The sequence below is a fragment of the Hemitrygon akajei genome, chromosome 26, assembly GCF_048418815.1.
Source record: "Hemitrygon akajei chromosome 26, sHemAka1.3, whole genome shotgun sequence".
Classification (NCBI taxonomy): Eukaryota; Metazoa; Chordata; class Chondrichthyes; order Myliobatiformes; family Dasyatidae; genus Hemitrygon; species Hemitrygon akajei.
This window is the reverse complement of record NC_133149.1, coordinates 41,647,722-41,662,152: the sequence shown is the minus strand read 5'-3', so window position 1 is coordinate 41,662,152 and position 14,431 is coordinate 41,647,722. Positions and strand designations below refer to the sequence as shown.

Below are 14,431 nucleotides of genomic sequence, written 5' to 3'. Positions count from 1 at the left end.
AGTGCTGAAAAGTGATTTCCTGAAAAACAAAATTGAAGACAGAATTAATTTCTTTAGAGTTAAGAAATGATAAATGTCCAATTATCTGATTAGGATTATACTATAGGTTATCAACTAGTGAGTGGTATATTGTGGAGAAAATTTATAGGGAAGTTGCAGAAATGTGCAGAAATTAAAGAGCAATGGTAATGGGGGATCAAAAAAGCAAATACCAAAAGGGAAAATGTGTTCAAGATGTTGTGACCAGTACATTTCCCATTAAATGGGGATGGCTGGACTTGGTTCTTTGAAACATACTAAGTGAAACAAATATTAATGGATTAACATTCAGAAAATAGAGATCATATCATGAAGTTTAAAACAGCAATGGAAAGATATGTGAACCTCTCTAAGATTAAAAAAAGTCATTTGGAGAAGAGCTAAATTTCAATGAGAATGTGTATCTCAGAAGCAAAGCCTTGCAGAAAAAATTTAAGTTGAATAAAGGGAAGCACCTAGGATATACTGTTTCAGCTATAGATTGAAGTATATTCCCTTGAGGGAGAAGGCTAGGAGAATAAAGGCATACAATTCCCTGGCTGATTAAAAAGATGGAGAATAAAATGGAGCAGAAACACAAAGGCATAAGGCAGATGCCAGGTTGTTAATACACATGAAAAACTGGTCGATTACAAAATACTGAAAGTATTTTAAAAAATGAGGGAAGCAAAGAGAGTGCATGTACAAAGATTGATAGGAAATACCAAATGAAACCCAAAAATATTATTTAGGTGTGTGATCAGAAAGAGAATGATAAGATGAGAGATGGTGCCAAATAGAGATCAAAGAGGAAAAGTGCTTATGAAGACAGATGTACAAAATAAGGACTTTACATCAGCCTTCACTAAGGACATATTGTTGTTGGAGTCTCAATAAATGTAACTTGAGTTTAGCGCCAGATAAAAAATAGTAGAGGGACTAATAAGGCCACTTGCGGATAACGTTATTAAATCACCTGGTCCAGGTGGGATTCATCATGGATTTCGGAGATAATTGAAGGAGGAAAGAGCAAAAGGAATGGCCACCATCTTCTTAATATCAAACATATTCAGAGATGGTAGCAGAGAACTGGAAAAATGAAATTATAACCTTGTTCAAAACAGGCTGTGGAAATAAATCCAGTACAGGTTTCCCCCGCTTTTCGAAGGTACAGCGCTCCTTTGAAACCGTTTGTTAGCCGAAATGTTGTAAAGCAAAGAAGCAATTACCATTAATTTATATGGGAAAGATTTTTGAGACCCAAAAAATAACCTACCAACTCATACCAAATAACACATAAAACCTAAAATAACACAAACATATAGTAAAAGCAGGAATGATATGATGAATATACACCCTATTAAAGTAGAAATATTGTATGTACGGTGTAGTTTCACTTATCAAACTCGGGAAGACAGTAAGCCAAAATCAATTTGGAGAAAAAAATCGGCACGTACACGCATGCGCAAACAACTGCCCGCATAAGGCTTCACGGTCATTGTAGTTTTTCTTGGGGTAAACACACGTATAAAGCGGGCATCTTTTTTTCATAAAAGCGAAAATCCTCTTTGGTTAGCAAAAACAGGTACTGTCGTAAAGCGAACGTTCGAAAAACGGGGGCCACCTGTACTTTAGGCCAATCAGTCTAACCTTGGTGGTAGGAAAAATTCTAAGTTAATAGTCAAAGGCAGAATTAGCAGTTACTTAAGAATTAACTGTAGATTAGAAAGCATGCATAGAAATGATAAAGGCAAATTACATCTAACTGATAATAGAGTAAATTAATGATGAAAATGCAATCGGTGTTGTGTCTATAAAACTTCCAAAATAGTTCTGATAAAGTGTCAAATGATAGGTATGTCATCAGGATTAAAGGCCATAGAATAAGAGACTATAGTGACAAGGATATAAAATTGGTTAAGTAATAGGAACGAAGAATACTCATGAACGGAGAATATTCTTGGCCTGAAAGGCACGACACAGTGGAGATCTTACAGGAATTGATGCATAACTATTGCTTTTCTTAATAGACTGGGCATGATTTCCAAAGTTACCAATGACACTAAAGATGAACCATGAGGAAGGCAGCAGTTGACATCGATATGAGGTGGTGAAGGTAGGATAGATAATTAGATGGCAGATTTAAAGAAATGTTAAGATTTCCACTTTGCAAGGGAAATGAGTAAAGTATCAACAAGAGGACCTGATTCTAAATAAAATGTACAAGATGGAGATCTCAGGATCTACAGGCAATTTTAAAATGTTATTTATTGCTTATAGAAGTGACTGTACATAGTTAAGAAAATCATAAAGATCCATGAGCTTGACAACGGGAGTAAAGTCCCAGAGAAATCCTAATGAATCTTTTTAAAACACTGGTCAGATCGCAGTGCAGTACTGGATACCAGGTAAAATATAATTGCAGCATCTAAAAGCCTTGACAGGAAAGACAACTGACAGAGAATCTGTTATTATAAAGCAAATAAGAAGCTGATGAGGCAAATTATCTCCTGTGCTTTCTACGCCCTCTAAGTCAACAAAATTATCTCATAAGAGCATCTGGCAAATTAATGTGCTATGGCCACATCCCCACATTCAACATTTTTGATATCTGCTGCAAGGCATGCTAAATTAATAATTCTTTTCAGTAGTAGTAAAAAGAATTATATCAATAAGTTCCATAAAAATCTTCAATGACACATACATTCGACTGCTGTTCATAGACTTCAGTTCAGCATTCAATACAATCATCCCTCAGAAACTGATTGGAAAGCTGAGCCTACTGGGCCTGAACACCTCCCTCTGCAACTGGATCCTAGACTTCCTGACTGGGAGACCTCAGTCAGTCCGGATCGGGAGCAGCAGCTCCAACACCATCACACTGAGCACGGGGGCCTGCCAGGGCTGTGTGCTCAGTCCACTGCTGTTCACTCTGCTGACCCACGACTGTGCAGCAATACACAGCTCGAATTACATCATCAAGTTTGCCGATGACATGACCACGGTGGGTCTCATCAGCAAGAACGACGAGTCAGCATACAGAGAGGAGGTGCAGTGGCTAACGGACTGGTGCAGCCAACAACCTGTCTCTGAATGTGAACAAAAAGAGATGGTTGTTGACTTCAGGAGAGCACGGTGCGACCACTCTCCGCTGAACACTGACGGCTCCTCCTTTGAGATCGTTAAGAGCACCAAGTTCCTTGGTGTTCACCTGGTGGAGAATCTCATCCGGTCCCTTAACACCAGCTCCATAGCCAAGAAAGCCCAGCAGCGTCTCTACTTTCTGTGAAGGCTGAGAAAAGTCTATCTCCCACCCACCATCCTCACCACATTCTACAGAGGATGTATCGAGAACATCCTGAGCAGCTGCATCACTGCCTGGTTCGGGAATTGCACCATCTCGGATCGCAAGACCCTGCAGCGGACAGTGAGGTCAGCTGAGAAGATCATCGGGGTCTCTCTTCCCGCCATTACAGACATTTACACTACACGCTGCATCCGCAAAGCAAACAGCATTATGAAAGACCCCACGCACCCCTCATACAAACTCTTCTCCCTCCTGTCATCTGGAAAAAGGCACCAAAGCATTCGGGCTCTCACGACCAGACTGTGCAACAGTTTCTTCCCCCAAGCCATCAGACTCCTCAATACCCAGAGTCTAGACTGACATCTACATCATTTATTATTATATTGAAATTTGTCCTCTACTGTGCCTATTGTCTTGTTTATTAATTATTGTACTGCCCTGCACTGTTTTGTGCACTTTATGTAGTCTTGTGCAGGTCTGTAATCTAGTGCAGTTTTTATGTTGTTTTACGTAGTCTAGTGTAGCCTTGTGCTGTCTCACATAGTCTAGTGTAGTTTTGTGTTGTTTCATGTAGCACCAGGGTCCTGGAGGAACGTTGTTTCATTTTTACTGTGTACTGTATCAGCAGTTTATGGTCAAAATGACAATAGACTTGACTTGACTTCAATCAGAATGAAAGCAGCTCAGCTAACTTTATCAACACAATACTTTAATTGTGATGCTCTGAAGATTCGAGGACAAATGAAAACACCAATCTATCTGCTTTGCCATACAATAGATGTTTATGTAAATTATATTCTTCTGATTAATTCCAGTGCAATGTTTTCTCACTAAGTTTTATCTGAACTGGGCTTGCATATAGATATTTTGAACTCTATTTCAAATGTTAGCACAAAGTAAGACTCCTATTTACATTATTATATGTGTGATAGAGAGATTACCTGGTTAAATTGAGATTACGTAGCACAAGATCACTCCCATATTCAGTCAAAAGGAAAACAGACAGTAGAGCTAGACACCCCTTATAGATCTCACTCTGCTTGCTTGACAACAGATTCAGTAATAGTTCACTTGTATCAGAAGAAGTGATAAGAGTTCGCTGATTTTCCTCTATAAACAGAAAAGTTTAAAGAAATAAACAAATTAATTAGACATTTTATTGATCCAAATAGAAATTTCTGAGATGAATTACTCAAGATCCCTTTTTGCATAAAGGATTGGCACTAGGTTTTATTTTCATACACTGTTTACTGGAATAATCAATTTCTAATCATACCTTGTCCTCAGAGAGGCCTGCAATTTAAATATGCTGTTTATTACATAATATGAAACCAACGAAGGAGTTGAAATGTTATTAACATTTATTTCATATCGTAACTCAGCTGGTCATGTATCCAATTACTTGCTAAATACATTAACTTCTATATCATCATCAAGCACATCATTCCAAATATTAAACAGCTTCCATGGGAAGGAACTGAAAAGCAAAACAAACCCTGCAAAAAATCAAAATATGAAATAAAATGGAAAACGCTAAAGATATTCAGCAGGTAAGGCAGGACCTGTGGACAGAAAAACAGAGTTAACAGTTCAGGTTAATATTGGACATCATAGACTCAATGTTCTGAATCCTCCTTGATAAACAACATTGTCCCACCTGCTAATCCTTTTGGAACATTGTACAACCTACAACACTGAGCATGTGGTCCTGGGCATTCTGCAACCATGTCACCAGAAGAACTATTAGACTATACTCGTTATTACTACTTGTGCCGTCAACTTCTCAAATCACCTACTTATTACAAATGCTAATATGTATTCAAAGTCTTAAGCTTTGAATTATTATTTGCAATTCTTACTGCGGATTCAATTTCTGCACCATACTTCTGCTTATATTTTCTACTACTTTCAGTCTTATTCCTCCCTCCCCCACCATCCTCATTTATTTTTGATATTTTGTCACTAGAGTACTATCCCCCTCTCCATACTAATTAATTTAAAGCATTGTCCACAAACCTATTTATTTGTTTCATTAGGTTTAAATTTATTCCTACTTTTTAATTTAATTCTCTAGCCCTACTTTATTCGTACTAATTGGTTGCCCATCCACAGAACATTACCCAATAGTTGCAACTGAAAAAGTTTTTCTTCATTTTCTCTTCTCTGCCATGCACACTAGACAAATTAAAGAACTAAAATGAACAGTACTAAAAGAATGACCAAAAAGTGGAATATATCTATCTACCGTTTTCCTGGCAGGCGGCCTTCCATAGCGCAAGGACAGAGACACAAAGTTCCACCTCACACGGTTCCTTCACTGAACTGACAAGACTCCTGTTAAAGATATGCCCGTCAATAAAATATTGTTGGTTCTTACAAAATTATACAAATTATTATAAACACCCTTGTGAAAAGTGTGGTTATCCAAACAGAAAAGAATAGTTCCATGAAGGATCCAACAATGTACTCTTTTAATTAAAGAAATAGATGCTTGAAATGTATATTAACAGTCCTGATGAAAGGTCTCAACTCAAAATAGTGACTGTTTATTCCACTCCAGAGGTGCTGCCCAATCTGCTGACTTCTCTATCATTTTGTGTGCATCGCTCATGATTTCCTGCATCTGCAGAACCTCTTGTATTTACAAAATCTATATCAACAGTTCCACATTATAAATAAACTTTTGTAGATAGTCAATAAGCATTTACTTGTAAAGTACATATAGGTAATGAAATATTTTTTGTCCATGTCAGGTAGTTTATAGTTAGTCTATCCATTAGTGGAAACCGAATCTAATCTGTCCATATCTCTGATGCAATGACTGCTGGAGATGGAAAGTTCCTGTAGCAATTATACTGTGGCTGCTGTGAAGCATATGGATACCTCTCAAGATAGCCTATTATGTCTTCCAGAATGTGACCCTGTGTCAAATAAATACTTACCTTGCCAGTGCAACTCAAAATACAGACTACTACCCAGGTATATTTGAGCTGTCATTTATTTACTCCTGGATGAAACAGCAGCTGTCCAGGTATTATTATGTCTACTCAAGTATCTGCCACAAAGGTTAAAGGATACAAGATACATTTCAATACATCAATACATGTTATCCTTGTTTTCCAAACCTTCAGCTGGTCTCAAAATCAGAATCATCTGAATCAAACAACCTTACCTTCTTATAATCTCATTGTTATTGATAACACTGAATCCATCATTTATTCTAAATAATGTCTGCTCAGTACCTGCAACAATAAGCAAACGTCAATTATGTTGAAGTTTGTAAATATATTCAGCTCATCAGCTTTTACTACAGATGATAACATAACAAATCAATAAAGAAATACCATATAAAAATAACAATGCTCATAAATGAAAGTTGAATTAATGTTTCAAATTTATCACCACCAGAAACAACGAGACCAGCAAACTACTTCAATTAGGCTGACAAAAAACAAAAATTCTGAATAGTTTTCAGGAAGATATAAAGTCTCAGGTGACTTAAAACCTCAATCTTCAGATTCAGTAGTGAGGGTGTTGTTAATCCACTAAATTAAACCGTTATTTAATAAATAAAATTTAAAATAAAACTGCAAATGCTAGAAATCTGAAATAAAAACATAAAATGCTGTAAAAACTTCACAGGTCAGGCAGCATCCGTGCAAAGAGAAAGCCATGGATAAAGAAGAGTGAAATTTCAGAGGCCTTTGTGTGAATTGTCACCATCTGAGCACGTGCAAGAGACAGAGACATACTCTCTGTTCGTAAGTAACATTACACAAACTTCACAACATTAGTAACACATTACATGAGCTGCCTTTTAACAGCCATATAATTTCACCGGAGCAGAGAATCTTCTCTGCAACTTAAACTAAAATCTCTCTTTCTCTGTTCTAATGAAAGGTCTCATACTTAGAAAATTAAGTATCTCATTTTCAGCAGATGCTGCCTGTCTTGCTGAGTTTTTTCCCCAGCATTTTTTGATTTTTACATCAATTAATAATCTCACTTGAGTAGAACTCCTCAGAGTCCCAACATTAATGACCCTATAGCTGCAGGTGATGCCAAATTCCCTTGGTCAGCGGTAGCACCTGGGTCAAGACCGAGACAACGATGAACTGTTGTTATCAGTTCAAAGAAGCTTCAATATACATAAAAGACTGACACCAAGAAGTTTCCAGATATATACAAATTGTAGTGGATGGTTTTTATCACACAAGAACATGTCCTTGCAGACAGTTTAAATCATTCAAGTCTGATTACTCTCAAATGTGATATGGCTTGCTGAACTAAGTGTTGATATTGAAGGTCATTTGTCATGACCTTTTGATCTATTTTCTCAGTGTTAAGGGGGTGCCATGCACGCTGTTGATGTCATCAGATATGCAATTTCCTGTGAATTTTGCATTTCTTGTGAATTTTACAGATATAAAACATAGAACAACACAGAATAGTACAGCACAGTCCAGGCCCTTCAGCCCACAATGTTGTGCTGACCCTCAAACCTTGCCTCCCGTATAACCCCCCACCTTAAATTCCTCCATATACCCGTCTAGTTGTCTCTTAAATTTCACTAGCGTATCTGCCTCCACCACTGACTCAGGCAGTGCATTCCACGCACCAACTACTCTCTGAGTAAAAAACCTTCCTCTAATATCTCCCTTGAACTTCCCACCCCTTACCTTGTCCTCTTGTACTGAGCAGTGGTGCCCTGGGGAAGCGGCGCTGGCTGTCCACTCTGTCTATTCCTCTTAATATCTTGTACACCTCGATCATGTCTCCTCTCATCCTCCTTCTCTCCAAAGAGTAAAGCCCTAGCTCCCTTAATCTCTGATCATAATCCATACTCTCTAAACCAGGCAGCATCCTGGTAAATCTCCTCTGTACCATTTCCAATGCTTCCACATCTTTCCTATAGTGAGGCGACCAGAAATGGACACAGTACTCCAAGTGTGGCCTAACCAGAGTATTATACAGCTGCATCATTACTTCGCGACTCTTAAACTCTATTCCTCGACTTATGAAAGCTAACACACCATAAGCTTTCTTAATTACCCTATCTATCTGTGAGAGAACTTTCAGGGATCTGTGGACATGTACCCCCAGATCCCTCTACTCCTCACTACCAAGGATCCTGCCATTTATTTTGTACTCTACCTTGGAGTATGTCATTTCAAAGTGTACCACCTCACTCTTCTCCGGGTTGAACTCCATCTGCCACTTCTCAGCCCACTTCTGAATCCTATCAATGTCTCTCTGCAATCTTCGACAATCCTCAACACTATCCACAACACCACCAACCTTTGTGTCATCTGCAAACTTGCCAACCCACCCTTCTACCCTCACATCCAGGTCGTTAATAAAAATCACAAAAAGTAGAGGTCCCAGAACTGATCCTTGTGGGACACCACTAGTCACAACCCTCCAATCTGAATGTACTCCCTCCACCACAACCTTCTGCCTTCTGCAGGCAAGCCAATTCTGAATCCACCTGGCCAAACTTCCCTGGATCCCATGCCTTCTGACTTTCTGAATAAGCCTACCATGTGGAACTTTGTCAAATGCCTTACTAAAATCCATGTAGATCACATCCACTGCACTACCTTCATCTATATGCCTGGTCACCTCCTCAAAGAACTCTATCAGGCTTGTTAGACACGATGTGCCCTTCACAAAGCCATGCTGACTGTCCCTGATCAGATCATGATTCTCTAAATGCCCATAGATCTTATCTCTAAGAATCTTTTCCAACAGCTTTCCCACCACAGGTGTAAGGCTCACTGGTCTATAATTACCCAGATTATCCCTACTGCCATTTTTGAACAAGGGGACAACATTCGCCTCCCTCCAATCCTCTGTGGAGAGCATTCTAATTGCATCACTATCTGATATGGAAGGGTTACTGCACAGGATCGGAAAAAGCTGCAGAAAGCTGTAAACTCAGCCAGCTTCATCATGGACACTAGCCTTCCCAAAATTGAGGACACCTTCAAAAGGCGATGCCTGAAAAAGGCAGCAACTATCATTAAGGACCCCCATCACCCAGGACATGCTCTCTTCTTATTACTACCATTACAGGGGAGGTACAGGAGCCTGCAGATACACACTCAACAACATTTTAGGAATAGTTTCTTTCCTTGGCCATCAGATTTCTGAATGGACAATAAACCAACCCATGAACACTACCTCACTATTTTTGCTCTCTTCTTGTAGTACTTATTTAATTTTATACTTTAAGCATATTTCTTATTGTAATTTATAATATTTTATGAATTGCACTGCACTGCTATGGCAAAACAACACGTTTCACAACATTTGTCGGTGATATTAGACTTGATTCCGATTCATTAGCATTAATACGGACTATGGGAAGAAGTACTTACCCAGTGTAATTTCCTGATTTAGTAGGAAAGGGCTTCATAAGGAAAGATCATAAATATCAACATTCCTAAAACTGTACCTGATATGCTAGATGTACACAAAAAAACAGATACAAATATTCTTCTCCAGGCCAATGTCAAGTCAAATCAAGTCACTTTTTATTGTCATTTCGACCATAACTGCTGGTACAGTACACAGTAAAAACAAGACGTTTTTCAGGACCATGGTGCCACATGAAACAGTACAAAATCTACACTGAACTACATAAAAACAACACAGAGAAAAACTACACTACAGAACTACCCAGGACTGTATAAAGTGCACAAAACAGTGCAGGCTTTACAATAAATAATAAACAAGACAATAGGCACAGTGGAGGGCAGTAAGTTGGTGTCAGTGCAGACTCTGGGTATTGAGGAGTCTGATGGCTTGGGGGAAGAAACTGTTACATAGTCTGGTCATGAGAGCCCGAATGCCTTTTCCCAGATGGCAGGAAGAAGAGTTTGTATGAGGGATGTGTGGGGTACTTCACAATGCCGTTTGCTTTGCGGATGCAGCGTGTAGTGTAAACGTCTGTAATGGCGGGAAGAGAGATCATGATGATCTTCTCAGCTGACCTCACTATCTGCTGCAGGGTCTTGCGATCCGAGATGGTGCAATTTCCGAACCAGGCAGTGATGCAGCTGCTCAGGATGCTCTCAATACAACCCCTGTAGAATGTGATGAGGATGGAGGGTGGGAGATGGATTTTCCTCAGCCTTCGCAGAAAGTAGAGACACTGCTGGGCTTTCTTTGCTATGGAGCTGGTATTGAGGGACCAGGTGAGATTCTCCGCCAGGTGAACACCAAGAAATTTGGTGCTCTTAATGATCTCTACCAAGGAGCCGTTGATGTTCAGCGAAGACTGGTCGCTCCGTGCTTTCCTGAAGTCAACAACCATCTCTTTTGTTTTGTTCACATTCAGAGACAGGTTGCTGGCTCTGCACCAGTCCGTTAGCAGCTACACCTCCTCTCTGTATGCTGACTCGTTGTTCTTGCTGATGAGACCCACCACAGTCGTGTCATCGGCGAACTTGATGATGTGGTTCGAGCTGTGTGTTGCAGCACAGTCGTGGGTCAGCAGAGTGAACAGCAGTGGACTGAGCACACAGCCCTGGGGGGGCCCCTGTGCTCAGTGTGATGGTGTTGGAGATGCTGCTCCTGATCCGGACTGACTGAGGTCTCCCAGTCAGGAAGTCTAGGATCCAGTTGCAGAGGGAGATGTTCAGGCCCAGTAGGCTCAGCTTTCCAATCAGTTTCTGAGGGATGATTGTATTGAATGCTGAACTGAAGTCTATGAACAGCAGTCGAACGTACATGTCTTTTTTGTCCAGGTGGAGGGTGATGGCAATGTTGAACCGTTGAATGGTTGGGACAGTACGCGAACTGCAGGGGGTCCAGTGAGGGGGGCAGCAGTGTCTTGATGTGCCTCATGATGAGCCTCTCGAAACACTTCATGATGATGGATGTGAGTGCAACAGGACAGTAGTCATTGAGGCAGGACACTGAAGACTTCTTCGGCACAGGGATGATGGTGGTGGCCTTGAAGCACGTTGGAACAACGGCACTGCTCAGGGAGATGTTGAAGATGTCAGTGAGAACATCTGTTAGCTGGTCTGCACATCCTCTAAGCACTCTGCCAGGAATATTGTCTGGTCCAGCAGCCTTCTGTGGGTTGACCCTGCACAGGGTTCTCCTCACATCGGCCACGGTGAGACACAGCACCTGGTCATTTGCAGGAGGGGTGGACTTCCTCGCTGCCACCTCATTTTCCGCCTCAAAACGAGTGTAGAAGTTGTTCAGCACATCTGGGAGGGAGGCATCACCCACACAGTCAGGTGATGTTGTCCTGAATGCCCTTTCACATGCACTGCGTGTCGCCGCTGTCCTGGAAATGGCTGTGGATTCACTGAGCGCATGCACGCTTTGCCCTTCTGATGGCTCGGGACAGTTTGGCCCTCACTGTTGTTAGGGCTGCCTCGTTGCCTGATCTGAAGGCGGAGTCACGGGTCGTCAGCAGTGCACGCACCTCCAGTCATCCATGGCTTCTGGTTAGCACATGTAGTGATGGTCTTTTACACAGTGACGTCATTGATGCACTTGCTGATGTAGCTGGTCACTGACGTAGCCAGTCATTGATGCCGTGTACTCCTCGAAGTTGGTGGAGTTGCCATCGGTTGCAGCCTCCCTGAACATGTGCCAGTCAGTGTGCTCAAAGCAGTCTTGAAGAGCAGAGATGGCTCCTGCTGGCCAGGTTTTCACCTGCTTCTGAACTGGTCTGGAGCGCCTGATGAGCGGTCTGTATGCTGGGATTAGCATAACAGAGATGTGGTCTGAGTAACCGAGGTGGGGGCGGGGCTCTGCCCAGTACGCGTCGGGGATGTTTGTGTAAACGAGGTCCAACGCGTTCTCCCCTCTCGTTGCAAAGTCCACATACTGATGGACCCTAACGTCCAGCCTATAAGAATAGTGAATCTATTGAGTCCAATATCGAAAAAGGGTTTAGAAGCCAAGCCACTGCATATGCTTAAGAGGGAAATACTTTTAGACATATATGGCATCTAGGAGTGTGGAAGATGTGAGAATACATTAATGAGATGGAATCATTATGGAGTAAAGTCAAAGGGCCAAAAAGCTTATTCCTATTTTCTGTATGCCTCTACGTAATACAATAAAGTTCTGGTCATTTCAACTATTCATAAATTGAATAGTTTGGCATCTCGTTCACCAGATGCTGATTCTAGTATTCCTATTAGCACAATGAGAGATTGGACCCCAAACTTCTTTTAACACGAGGGTCCAGTTCTGTTAAGTCTGTTGTGTATATTAGGCATTCCTGCTTAAACAAATTTCTATTTCAACTTAGACACACAGACGTACCATTGATCTAACACTAGCACAACTGTGATAAAGTATCATCTCAAAAATTCATACCTCTTGATAGCTCTGATTAAAAGCACTTTTTTTTTAAATTTACTTACACTCATTCATAAGTTCAGTCAGAAACTTCACACCACCAAGATAGAAAAAGGGGATCTTATCGGGACTGGATAATTTCTTTAGTGCTTCACGGACAGCTTTTGTAGTCACATTCCCCAGTTCAAGTACTTCCGTGACTCTTTTCTCTTGCTGTTCCTTTTTTTGGTCTAGATCCAGTAATTTTATATACTCTAAATATAAATTACATATTTGTCAGCATTAGAAACAAAAGTATAATAAATTATAAACATTATTAGAATCTTATTATAACTGCAATGATAGTTGTGTCTGTCATTTCCCACATTGCAACATCAGCTTAGAAAGACTAAAAAAATGCCAGGCCCAATTTCTATTTTAACTAAATGGAATAAAACTGTGTTCAGTACTTCAGGTTTTAGAAGTCATACTCATGGAAAAACCCTAACTGGAAACTCAAAAGCAGAATTTAAATAAAAACAGGTTAATTAGAACACAACTAAGCACACATGTATAATTCTTTACACTGGATTGTTTGGTGCTTCTTAAACCCAATATTTCTCCTACCTTTAGCCAGCTTTGCTTGGCTTGGATCGATCGTTATTATCTTCTGGTAACATCGTCGAGCCTGGTAGAGAACATAAACATTTAAAGTTTCTGCTTTCCCACTTCAGCAAAACAGACTTAATTATCCTGATGACTTCATTGATCACTCCAGTGGAAGAGCTTAATGAGAATCAGCAACTGAGATAGCAAGGATAACGCAGTTGTCCAAACCTCAAAAATCACACGTGACCCTGAATACATCTTTACACGTATGAAAATTAGCAAAACAAACAGGCGCTTCTCAAACAAAATAATATTCTGCTTTATAACAGCAGAAATAATATATCATGTTGTAGACAATATACTATTCTGCTATTAAGATGAAGTTACACTTAAGTACTGCAAAGTCTATCTGTTGTTACATAAACACTGCTTGCGTTTGAACACACACAAAATGCTGGTGGAATGCAGCAGGCCAGGCAGTTAGTCCTGACGAAGGGTCTCGGCCTGAAACGTCGACTGTACTTCTTCCTATAGATACTGCTGGCCTGCTGCGTTCCACCAGCAATTTGAGTGTGTTGCTTGAATTTCCAGTATCTGCAGATTTCCTCGTGCTTGCATTTGAATTCGGTTGCTTTTCAATCACAAATCCTTCCCTGTCATTTTTTTTTTAAGTTGTGACATTAAAGGTTACTCACATTATGATGTAAAAAGATAAAGACATTCACCAAATTCATCAATCAGGTCTGGAACCTTTACAAGATTTTAATAATCTATAATTTTAATTAAAACTTTATTTGTCCTACAAGCCTGATTTCATTTATAACTCAGTTTAAAAACTAACTTTCATCCCTTTGAGCAACAGACATAAAATGCTGGAGCAACTCAGCAAGTCAGGCAGCATCTAGGTCGACATATCAGGTCTCAGCCCAAAATGTTGACTGTTTATTCCCCTCTATAGATAACACCTGACCTGCTGGGTTCCTCCAGCATCTTATATATTGCTCAAGATATCCAGCATCAGCAGAATCTTTTGTGTTTTACCTCTTTGATTCAGGATTTAAACTTCTGCAAAGTATGATGATTGCATGGGAACCCAGAAGTGGAAATGAATATGAATGAATGGCTAATTAGCTTTAATCTATCCAAACCCAAACTCTACATGACCAGGTGAAGAAAATGGGAAGA

At 40.2% G+C, this 14,431-nt stretch overlaps 1 protein-coding gene across 1 annotated transcript in view; it reads right to left on the bottom strand.

Annotated features, from left to right (window-relative positions):
- The window catches only part of ttc12 (tetratricopeptide repeat domain 12), a 45,140-nt gene that overhangs the window by 15,329 nt on the left and 15,380 nt on the right, over positions 1 to 14,431 (bottom strand). The window contains exons 8-12 of the mRNA XM_073030031.1: positions 13,265 to 13,325; positions 12,724 to 12,912; positions 6,498 to 6,567; positions 5,571 to 5,659; positions 4,267 to 4,435 (exon numbers count right to left, since the gene is read on the bottom strand). Of these exons, the coding sequence (XP_072886132.1) occupies positions 4,267 to 4,435; positions 5,571 to 5,659; positions 6,498 to 6,567; positions 12,724 to 12,912; positions 13,265 to 13,325 (578 nt within the window). The remainder of the gene's footprint in view (positions 1 to 4,266; positions 4,436 to 5,570; positions 5,660 to 6,497; positions 6,568 to 12,723; positions 12,913 to 13,264; positions 13,326 to 14,431) is intronic.